The 12,325-nt window shown below is 38.1% G+C and overlaps 2 protein-coding genes across 2 annotated transcripts in view; one reads left to right on the plus strand and one right to left on the minus strand.

The window, feature by feature from the left end:
* Window positions 1–8,286: 8,286 nt before the first annotated feature.
* Window positions 8,287–9,282, minus strand: LOC130073153 (E3 ubiquitin-protein ligase RNF182). The gene has a single exon (XM_056238585.1). The coding sequence runs from the start codon at window positions 9,028–9,030 to the stop codon at window positions 8,296–8,298; it is 735 nt and encodes a 244-aa protein (XP_056094560.1). The 5' UTR covers window positions 9,031–9,282; the 3' UTR covers window positions 8,287–8,295.
* A 2,255-nt stretch (window positions 9,283–11,537) lies between these two features.
* The window catches only part of sgpp2 (sphingosine-1-phosphate phosphatase 2), a 7,720-nt gene continuing 6,932 nt past the window's right edge, over window positions 11,538–12,325 (plus strand). The window contains exon 1 of the mRNA XM_056238584.1: window positions 11,538–11,850. Coding sequence (XP_056094559.1) covers window positions 11,611–11,850 — 240 coding nt within the window. The 5' untranslated portion in view covers window positions 11,538–11,610. The remainder of the gene's footprint in view (window positions 11,851–12,325) is intronic.

Consider the following 12,325-nt stretch of genomic DNA (forward strand, 5'->3'; position numbering starts at 1 on the left):
AACACGTTTTAAGAGTTTTCTACTTGTCGGATTCCTTTTAAGGGTTTATTCAGTTTTAAACCTGAAAAACAGAAGATGGCTGGTTGTAAAGGAGAGCGAGGGGAACAGGCAGGGGAATGATGCATGTTTCGGTCTTTTGAAACACCGGATCCGCGTGTCGAATCCATTTTTGGAGAACAGATCTCGAGCAGAAGTGAGCTCTGATGAGAGCATAATTAGTTTTATTATCAAGGGTCAAATATCTATACTCTCTTAGCAAATAGTGTCAAAATAATTCGAATCGGTTTTGAAATAGGCCTATATGGATAATGGAAGACAAATAAATAAATAAAAAAGTTTTATGTAACTGAGATCTCCCTATAACATAACCTGATGTTGAGTATGCTGGTCGAAACTGCCATTCAAATTAGACTTGCCAGTTTTTTTTTTAGAGAATGAAAAAGCATAAACCTCTGAAAGAATGTTCACACATACCATTTGACCATATAATGAACTTCTTGAACAGTGCATGCCTGTTGTTTGTGCCATTTGTCTTGTGATCTATCTTGTCCAGCCTGAGGAAGGTCACCACCCTTTTAACCTCAATTAGATGAGGTTCCCTGAGAGAAAACGTAAATCCTCTCCAAAGACAACTTTAGAATAAAATCATCTGTCCTGCATTTACTGCCACAAGCATCCCGGAGCTCCAGAAACGTCTACTGAGACACTTCGCAGGTACTAAACATTTATCATTCATCGTCATGTTATATAATAATAATACTCATCATCATTACAGGTCAGCGTCACTGTAAGGTTGAATGAAGTGGTGAATAGAATTTTTACTGTAATTTCAGGTTGTAAAATAATATAAATTTCATGACAACAGACATTTTCTGCATTTTTCTCATTTATTAGCCAACCGAGAGGTGAGTTCTTGTATGTAAACAGAACATTTTCAATGTGCAAATACAATTCAAACAGGTTTCACAACAATTATTGAGGCTTAAAAACACACATTTCCTAATCTATAATAAACATATAACGGAGTATATACGGGCTGTGTACAAAGCCCACGACCCTATAGTGTTACTAAGAGGGCTGGAGTGCATTAAGGGAAGTATAGTCGTCCCAGGCAGTAACACTGGGTTCAGGAAAGTGCTGGGCCAGTGTGTGCGGGACAAACGGACATATAGTGTATGATGAGTGCACATCACACCAGGCCTGATGGTCCAGTCACAGCGATAGCGGTTTACTACGAGAATGAGAGGAGGACACACTCAATAGTACCGTCAATATCATTCTTTACAGTTTGGTCATGATTTCTGTTAGTCACTGAGACCAAGTTCACACATGTTTCCTTTTCAGGCTCACATCTATGAAGCATGTGGGCCGGGACAGAGTACAGGAGCATCTTCTCTCCTTATCCTCATCCCTGTTGAAAAGACCAGTACAAATTGAGTTCTGGTCAGTACGAGATGCTGGTGTGTCCCGCAGGCTTCTTAACCTCTTAACCAGCTTCACAAAACTCTGCTTTTCCCAGAAAGACCAGCACTAATACGCAGTTTATCATCATCATCTTATTCTGTTCAAAAGTTTGGGATTGGTAAGATTTATTTTTGAAAAAAGTGTCATGTAAAACAGTAATATTGTGATTTTTTTTTTTTTTTTTTTTTTTTACAATTCACAATATAACTGTTTTCTATTGGAATACATTTTAAAATCCAATTTATTCATGTGATCAAATCTGTTCACATTTTCTCCATTCCTCAAGTCTTCAGTGTCACATTACCTACGTGAAATCAATTCTAATTTGATGATTTGTTAATTTTTTGCACGATTCTTTGATGAATATAATGTTCAAGAACAGCATTAAGTATCTTTGTAACATTATAAATGCCTTTACTGTCACATTTGATCAATTAAATGCATCCTTGCTGAAAAAAAGTAGTATTATAAAAGTAAAACTTACTGACCCCAAACTTTTGAACAGTGTGTGTATTTTGTCTTTTCGGTCAGGGATAAAAATAGGCAGTAAAATAAGTAAATCAAGGCCGTTGTGTAAAGTATACATGACATATATTTTGCCCGACAGAATGGCAGGAGGAGCTGTGAAGCTGGTGACTATATAACACACTGCACTGCACACTTCCTGTACAAGTGTTGGATTGAACGCCACAGTTTACAGCAGCTAACACTCAGGAACATAACCTTTGCATGTCTACATCACTGCTGCAATGATTCATATACCCCCACATTCATTTAATAAACCTTCCTTAAAAAAAATGTAAGCAAAACCTCACATTACTGCACACAAATGACTGCATCACTACACGTGTCCACCAGCAGAGGGCAGACCTGGTTTGATCCATCACATTTGCCTACAACAACAGCACAACTTTATCAAATATCAAAGAGTAAGCTTCTATAAAATTCACTTCAATTCATCCTATTAAAATGTTCAATTACTTCAATAAATAAATCAATAAATAAAAAGGAAAGGCACATAAGAGATAATTTAAAGAAACAGTTCAATGAAAATGATTTACCCACACTCATGTTTGTTGTTGTTCTTTTTTGGAGCTCGATAGTTTGTTAATATTTCTCCTTTTGTTTTTCACAGATAAGGTGACAGGATTCAGGAATGACATGAGGGTGAGTAAATTATAGAACAATTTTTTTGGGGTGAACTATCCCCTTAAAGAGAATATGATTTGTTTTCCATTTGAAAGAGAATGGCCTTAAAGCTGCGGTCACATTAGCGAATGTTCAGTGTCAATAGTGTGAATATGTATGAAGCACAGCTCACACAGAAGTCACTTTGAAGCAAGAAGCTTTCTGAAGGTCAGCGCTGCGAATTCAGACGACCAACTTTAATGAGCGAATTCTAGGTGAACTTTTTCACCCTATCGCGAAGCAATCGTATATGGTAAGCTTGTTTCCGCCACAGAATAAAATTTTTAAAAAAAAATCAGAATTGTGTGATATAAACTCGCAACCGTGAGTTATAAAGTCGTAAGATATAAACTCGCAATCAATTGTGAGTTATAAAGTCAGAATTGTGAGAAATAAACTTAAATTTTGAGAAAAAAGTAGGAATTGCGATATAAACTTGCAATTGCGAGAAAAAAGTAAGAATTGCGAGATATAAACTTGCAATTACGAGAAAAAAGTCAGAATTGCAAGACGTAAACTCGCAATTGCGAGAAAAAACTAAGAATTGGGAGATGTAAACTCGCAATTGGGAGAAAAAAGTAAGAATTGCGAGATATAAACTTGCAATTACGAGAAAAAAGTCAGAATTGCAAGACGTAAACTCGCAATTGCGAGAAAAAAGTCAGAATTGCAAGACGTAAACTCGCAATTGCGAGAAAAAAGTCAGAATTGCAAGACGTAAACTCGCAATTGCGAGAAAAAAGTCAGAATTGCAAGACGTAAACTCGCAATTGCGAGAAAAAAGTCAGAATTGCGAGACGTAAACTCGCAATTGTGAGAAAAAATTATGAATTGCGAGATATAAAATCGCAATTAAGAAAAAAGTAAGAATTGCGAGATATAAACTTGCAATTACGGGAAAAAAGTCAGAATTGCAAGACGTAAACTCGCAATTGCGAGAAAAAAACTAAGAATTGGGAGATGTAAACTCGCAATTGTGAGAAAAAAGTAAATATTTTGTAAGAATTGCGAGATATAAACTTGCAATTACGAGAAAAAAGTCAGAATTGCGAGATATAAACGTGCAATTACGAGAAAAAAGTCAGAATCGCAAGACGTAAACTCGCAATTGCGAGAAAAAAGTCAGAATTGCAAGACGTAAACTCACAATTGCGAGAAAAAAGTCAGAATTGCAAGACGTAAACTCGCAATTGTGAGAAAAAAGTCAGAATTGCAAGACGTAAACTCGCAATTGCGAGAAAAAAGTCAGAATTGCAAGACGTAAACTCACAATCGTGAGAAAAAATTATGAATTGCGAGATATAAAATCGCAATTAAGAAAAAAGTAAGAATTGCGACATTATATCATGCAATTTTAAGAATTTCTTTTTGAATTGCGACATGTAAACTCGCAATTACGAGAAAAAAAGTCAGAATTGTGAAATAAAAAGTCGCAATTGCCTTTTTTATTTTTGATTCAGTGGCGGAAACAAGCTTCCATGCGATGGCGTGGACTCCGATTGGAATGAACCGGCGAAATTTCGCCGAGCAGCGGTAAATGTGACCGCACCTTTAATAGGAAATACAGATGTTTAGGGCATCAAGTGTCTTCAATCATCGTCATAAAACCATTAAGTCTAAAACGATCAGCTGAACGATATTCAGTAGGCTATGATGCCTAGTTTTGCATTGAAGTTAACAAGCCACGGTTAGCTGGATGAATAAATGAGTTTGTGACATCAAGACAAATGACCTACGGGAGAGATGCAACATTTCATAAGTGGGTCAGTAAGCGCTCGAAAGCACCTCTTGGCTGCAGTCCCAGTGTGTGAGTCTTTAGCATTGATTTCTCTATCTCTGCATCCTGTCTCCGCAAGGACACGGCAAAACTCGAGCTGCTCCTCAGGTGTCAGATTCCTGTCTGCTTCATCCGCTGCGCACGTCTTTCCTAACACACCTCTCACAGAGATGGAGCTTTCCACCAACACTTTTCACATCAAGCATCATCATATCAAATACCCTTCATAAATGACTGATTTGTCATTGCTTAATGTAGAAATGGAAAATCGGCAGTGCTGATTTGATTAACAAGGAAGCTTTTTTCAGGCGAAGATTGACCTTCTTTCCCAAGCAGAGTTCAGCATCTAGGTTTTGTTTAACATGCAGCTTGTTTACTTCTAGACTACATCGGTACTGCGCATCACAGGTTTCTATGGTACAAAAATCAGATGAACGACTTGATAAAGTGAGTACTAAGGTAAATGCATCGTGATGCTACGCACATTAAAAGCTCACACAGACGATAGCAAAAAGAGATTGTCAGTTAGGCGTCAAATAACACGGTTTCTCCGTGATAGATGCATAGGTGAAGCGAGAACAAAGAGGTGGTATAAAATTCACAATTTCCATAGTAAAGCTATTGATCCATAAGAACAAAGAGGTCTACTTTTTCAAAGACTGAATAGCATATATGATAAAGCGAGTGGATGACAACACCCAGGGGCGATTTTGAGATTATCGTCCGATTACGGTCAGCTTCAATTCACAGAAATGTTACTTATCTACCAGATTTTAGCAGTGAATTTTCAGTGAATACAATGTCAAATGTATGTCTCATTTGGTATGATTAGATTGTGTTATGGTTGGGTCCAAAAGTCTGAGACCACACTGAAAATATGATATACGTATTCCACACATACATCTCGGAGACGTCTTTTTGATGTGCATGTTTTCATTTGCAAGATGTATTTTTTAGCGTGTTTCCTCATCTGCAATACGTCTCCTGTCAGATGTTAAATAGACATTTAGAAAACGTCTTTAAGATGTTTATGATTTAGACTGTATGTAAAACTGACTTTTTAAAGATGTTTATAAGATGTTTGTACACATCAGATGCTTTCCAAATGAACTGCTCTTTAACATATTAATCTTGGAGACGTACATGTGCTATATTTTTTTGGACATAAACAGAAATATTTGGAGAGAAAAAAAGATGAAAGGAAGGTTATGACAAAATATGGAAGAAATTTAACGATTCTGCACTAGATCACTAAGCAGATTTGTGACACTGACCATTTTTTAAATTAAACTTTGTGCTCACGTTCGCTGATAATATAATTACATTCCTGTAGTTTAAACAGTAGAGCATGGCGCTAGCAACGGCATCGGTCAAGGTTCAATTCCCAGGGAATGCATCAACTAATAAAATGGATAACTTGAATGCAATGTCGGTTACACTTTATTTCAATAGTCCACTTTTGACAATAACTAACATGTCAACTAACTCTCATTAGACTATAGTAGACTGTTAAGTTAGGGTTAGGTGACAGTTTAAATGTTGAATTTCAATGTGGGATTGTGAATATTGCGCATAATTGTACTCATTCCTGCAGATTTTGTCTTGGCGAGTATTCACATAAACACTATCAGTTATGTTATAAGTGAATGTAAACATTTGATAAAGAAAACGCATAAAGGATCAGTGCATCAGGTCTTAAAGTGACAGCAGCCTAATATTCCTGCTGACAAATTATGAGATAATATTACAAATATCTATATGGCGGTTTTTCCCCATGGTATCGGAAATTGTGGCCAGTGAAAATGCTGAGTGGCTAGTAACTTCATCAGCTGAAAAAAAAAAGTGAATCCAATGATATCGTTTCTCAGTGATGTTATTGTTATGGTTGTAGAGTGAACTGTGCTATTCTTTTATATTTAGAACAATTTTTAGAACTATATCTTTATCGTTATAGTTATCGTCGGTGTGAACGGGCCTTTAGAGTTCGGATTAGAAGAATGAGTTGATGTAGTTGAAAACGTACTTATTGTCAGAGGAGTGTTTATTGGGAGAGCCTCAAAATAAAGTGTTATCTGATATTAAACAGATATTCTACTAGTGCTTTAGTAATACTCTAATGAGAGTTAGTTGACATGTACATAGTTGCAAAGTTACTATGTCTAAAGTGGACAATCGAAATATAGTGTCCACCAAATGCATAAGTAATGGAAATGTTGGATTAAATAAAAAATAATACAAAATAGATGCATTTTCACTAGTGGTCTCGCAGACTTTTGAACTGTATATTGTGGCTCCAAAACCAAAGTCTGAATGTAATTCTATTAGAAATGAAATATCAAACCAAATGGCAGCTGTGCTCAAATGCTGCGCGGGTTTCCCCCCCGAACCATTTCCGCAATGACGTTTACCCAACTGGTGTATTGGTGATTTTTAGTGGATGCATGAAGTCAGTTGTTCTCAAGCTCACACGGGTGTCCAAGCAGAAGATCTACGGGTGGCTGTGCGCGAGTGTGAGGCCGATGAAGAGCAGCACAAGAATGGCGAGGCAGGAGAGGGTGACACACACGTATCCACTTGTTCCGGCCGTTCTGGGACAGTGTGGTCGTAGTGGACTCCGTCGAGCTAGTTCTGTATCCAGTAGTCTGGGACGGGCATCATACAGGGCATCTGATGTGCCGCGGCTGCTCACGTGTGCAGACACTTGTCGCACTGCAAGATTTTGGGCTGAAATAGTTGAAATACTAGCACTCGTCGTTGGCCCGTGATCTAATAGTGACTCATTAGATGCGTCTATAAATACTAGTCCTTCTTTAGTTATTGAAGTTTGCTATTCAAGTAGTTACTACAGTTTTAGTACTAATTGAATAGACGCCTATGTGAACTCCATTGGTAACATTTTTACAATAAGGTTCTATTTGTTAGCATTGGTTAACTACATTAGTTAACATGAACTAACAATGAAAAAATACATCTAAAGCATTTATTAATCTTAGTTAGTGTTCATTTCTACATTTAATAACACATTATTCAAATCAAAAATTGTTTCTGTTAATCTTGTTGGTAGCACTTTACAATAAGGTTTCATTTGTTAACATTATTTAACTGCATTAGTTAACATTAACTAGCGAGAAACAATACTTTTACAGCATTTATTAATATTAGTTGCTGTTACATTTACTGATACATTATTAAAATCAAAGTTTGTATCAGTTACCAGTTAATGCACTGTGAGTGTGACCTAACATGAACAAACAATGAATCATTTTATTTTTAACAAAGGTTAATAAATGCTATATATAAATATTTTTCTCATATTTAGTTCATGTTAACAACTGCATTAACCAATGTTAATAAAGAAATGAGACCTTATTGTAAAGTGTTACCATATTATTTATTTATAGGATTTAAGCTCACATGAACTAACAACAGATTCATTTTTATTAATAATGATAACACAGATTAATAAATACTGTAAAAATGTATTGCCCATGATTAGTTAATACCGAAACTATTGTTAACTGAACATGTTTTCGCTATTTTTTGGCTAATCATTACACAAATATAAACAATTGAGTGAGATCACCTAAAAAAAAAAATTTGGGATTAATTTTAAAAAGTAAACTGGTTGCCTTAAAGTTATAGTTCATTGAAATTAAAAAGTTTAGTTAATACAATAAAGGAGTTTGACTTAATCAACATAAACTCAAAATATTATGTTATCTGAACCACAAATTATCTAAGTTGATTTGACAAATGAAAATTTTAGTTATACATGCCTAATATTATAAAAGATAGTAACATAAGAAGAAACTACTTGGTTGCCTATTAAGCAATAAGAGCTGAAAGGGCTCGATGCAGATCTTCTGTCACGCGTTTCTCCGGCTGGCATTAGTGGAGGCAGAGGAGCGGCCCGGCTCGTGCTCCGGTCTGTCTTTGAGCCAGTAGAGGAGCCACGTTACCATCGCAGACACCATGGCGAGGATGCTCGCGATCGACAGACACAGGGGTCCCGCGGGCGAGGGCGGCCCGCCGTGGCTGTGCACGAATATGAGGCCCATGAAGAGCAGCACGAGCATGGAGAGCAAGGAGAAGATGACGCACACGCACCCGGTGGTCAGCGCGAGACGTCTGCAGTTGCGGCAGCTCTCGTAGCGCGAGACCGAGTCCTGGGACAGCGTGGTCGCGGTGGACACCGTCGTGGTGGACGCAAGGATGGACGCGTCCTCCTCGCGCCTGAGCGCCACGAGCGCCGGGTGCATCGGAGGCGGGTGCGGCGGAAGGGCATCTTGAGGCACAGGGTCCGAGTCGATGTACAGAGGGAAGTCCTCTGTGACCTTGGTGTTGTTGGGCAGGTTCTGGATCCGGTATTCGGGAACGGACGTGCGGTGTCGGCACACGGGGCAGCTGATGCGCCACGGCCGCTCCTCGCACAGTTGCAGCGCGTGCAGACACTCCTCGCAGAACGTGTGCAGGCACTCCAAGATCTTGGGCGCGCGACGGTCGAGGTCGAAATAGTTGTAGCAGATTTTGCACTCGTATTCCTCGTAGGGAAACGCCTTTGGTGTCGGGAGAGCAGGCGGCTCCGACCCGTTATCTGCCATGGCATCTCGCGCTGCCTCACATCCTCGACACAATGGGCGCGAGGCAGTCACGCGCGCCGCCTTTTCTTCTCTTTATCCTGTCAGCGAAAGCCCGTGCTCCCGTTAAACCCGGACATTTTTGTGTAAGGCCTTTTTTTAAAAACGGTTCTTTTAGTCTCCGTGCACGCTGAGTAGCCTAAATAATTAACCGTATCGTTCCAGTCCGGAAGGGAGGTGATGTAATGCTTTGCTCTCTCTCATCCAGAACCGATGTGTGTGTGTGCGACCGAGCCCGGAGATGCGGGACGCGGGAATCACACCTCAATCAAAGCATCAGACACGCGTACGGGTCAAACGGCACGAGCCTTTCTGCTAAAGGATGCTGTGTTTACGTCAGTAGATTTAACTCTTTTTTTGCTGTCCAAACATCTCTGTGTATCCCCCCCCCCCCAATAAAACATTACCGACTACCTGTAAATAAAAGCTGGCCATTTAACCGTGTTTATTCTTCATTGCGAGTCATTTACCTGTTTTTTCGTTTGCTCACATTGTTGTCATGGAAACTAATAACCCAGAAACAGGTGACTTGCACACTATTTCAGGTTCATTCGTTCCAGAGTTCTCATACACCCTCCATTCAATCAAATAAACGTTGTTTTATTTCGTGAGACAACTAGCCCCGGTGTCCCTTGTGTGTTGTTATAAATTGGATAAAATATAAAACTCACAATTTTAAAATATAGAAATCACATTTTCCCCATATTTTTCCAGGTGCTTGTAACTTCTGATGTGAAAAAAACTGACAATTAGATTTATAAAATATATATATATATATATATATATATATATATATATATATTTTAGTCAAACAAAACATGTTGAATGGTCCTCAGTCAGGAAGTTTGTTTTAACAGCAGAACCACCAGGGCCCAGTTGTTCAGAAGAAATATGATCAGATCTGTCTGTTATTAGATTGGATCAAGTCTTGCAAATGGGTTAAATCATGTAGTAGCCTATTGGTTTGGATTTGGATTATGTAAAAAAACAAACAAACACATTTTAATATTATTCCTATTTCTGATCCCAGTAAAAGGGGAGTTTCATGGGGTGGATTTCAGGCTATATGAAACTTTAAAACTGGTCAAATAATGCAACGTTTGTATCATAGTGTAGCCTACACACACATATACACATTTTAGACTTGATTTGTTTAACCGCTAACATACAGACAGCATCTTCAACATACAGACAATACATACAACAATACGTCACACAATTTAACAATGCTTGTTTAAAATAAATGTGTGTATTGTTGTTATATTGTGCTGTTTTCTGTCTGGAAAAGTTGGTATCTGAGGATCAAGGTTATCCAATCCAGTTTTGCTTTGAAAAGTCAGCAGAATTAAGATTGGATTACCTCATCCTGGATAAAGCAAAACATGGGATTTCCAAGCCTGAATCATTCTGATCCTCCAGATTAAACTTTTTGAACAACTGGGATTTTTCGAGTCCCTCATGTAAGATAACCGTCAATCCCTTACTGAGCAATTGAGCATTGTGTAAATATTCAACCGAATCAGGTCGCAGTGCCTGAGCTTGACCAGAACACATCTGTGTGTGTGTGTGTGTGTGTGCGTGTGTGTGTGTGTGCGTGTGCGTGTGTGTGTGTGTGTGTGTGTCTATTTGTTAATGAGGGATTTGTGGACACATAGTTTTGGGATTTTTGGAGTAAAAGTTACAGTTTTTATTTTGAAGTAAAAAGATAAAATTAGAGCCTTGGGGTAAGATGGGCCACCATAATTGCCACAGAAGGCCCCAAGTGGCATCTTGTTACTAGTGTTATTATTATTATTTTTTATTATTATTATAATTAATGGGGTTATTATTCAGTATTTCCATGGATTAGATGTAGGCCTACATTTTAGACATATTTGCCAACATCATTCAAGTTGATTTCACACTGTTGCTATTATCACATATCTTCAATTAAAATATGGGCAATTAAATAAGTAAATATTCATATACCTATACATAATTTTACCTTTCGGATTAATTTCTTTTAACGGGATTCTGCTTTGTCTGTCATCACTTATTCAATCAATATCAACTCAAAATTTAAATGCAATAAATTATTTAGTATTTTACATTAATGACACTTTGAAAATATATAAATATGAATAAGAATGATATCAAATGTCATTCAGCCTATATATTCTGTAAAAGTTTATCCACAGTTCGTGGGGGTGGGTGGGTCTTACTCCTCTTTTAATAGTTGTGCTTAAACAAGTAAATAAGCTGTTTCTATACTTATTCCTATAATAACACATTGGTTGATGCATCATCATCCTGCACATGCTAAACTTATATCTAAATAAGTTACAATTTAAAAGTAAATCCTACTCTACAACTACATGGCACATGGCAGGAATGACTCACCTGTGACAGGTATGATAAGCGGTTGATTTTCCATGGGTACACATATAGCCAATCAAAATAGCCATACGCTTCTCTACGTCAGCACACTTTGACGCGCTGTCACCTGCAGCTGTAGAACACACCTGTGAACGCGCGCTGGGCCGGTGCGGAAGCCAGAGCTCAAACATGTGGGGGGTCATCTCGTACCTGAACAGCCCCGAGCTGGTGGTCAGCTTCCAGCGGTGCTGCGGCCTGGTCCTGAGAGAGAGAGACGCGTTTATCACTCAAAACAGACGCGTAAACGCCAACGGATCCGCTCCGGTCACGATGGAGCGGCGCAGAGCGGAACCGGCGTCGAACGGGACGTCGCGCGCGCACGACAGAAACTCCAACTATAAATCCGCCAGTTCACAGTGTGAACACAAAGTGAGTAAATCAGATTTAAAAGACGCTCTTTTTTTCAGGTGAATTAAAACCGTGAGTTTCCCCCTAACGCGAAGACAATGCGTTTCAAAACAAATAGCCTACCAAACGACAAGATTTTCCTGTTTTTCTGGTTGCTTTAGAATAGAAGTTTATTAAACAAATTGATGACTCACCATGTTCTTTTAAATAATTTTGTTTTTAATACAGTAAGCTATGTACTGAGAGGCAGATCTCTCAAATTGTACTTTCAAATATTTGACATACCTTGCATTAATAACATAAGAGTACTTAAACAAAAATATTAAATAATAATGTTTATGCCATTTCAGTTTTTAATGTGGATTAAAATTTTGTATTTTCATAATTTGGGTGAACTATGAGATGGATCACACAGATAAAGAGTTTTTTATGGTGCCACACATGCCTTTCAAAATGTTGAAACACTATTGAAAAATATAGTTTTATATTTGAAGAC

This window comes from Rhinichthys klamathensis, unplaced genomic scaffold, assembly GCF_029890125.1.
Source record: "Rhinichthys klamathensis goyatoka isolate OS25496 unplaced genomic scaffold, OSU_Roscu_1.1 h1tg000527l_1, whole genome shotgun sequence".
NCBI classification, from domain to species: domain Eukaryota; kingdom Metazoa; phylum Chordata; class Actinopteri; order Cypriniformes; family Leuciscidae; genus Rhinichthys; species Rhinichthys klamathensis.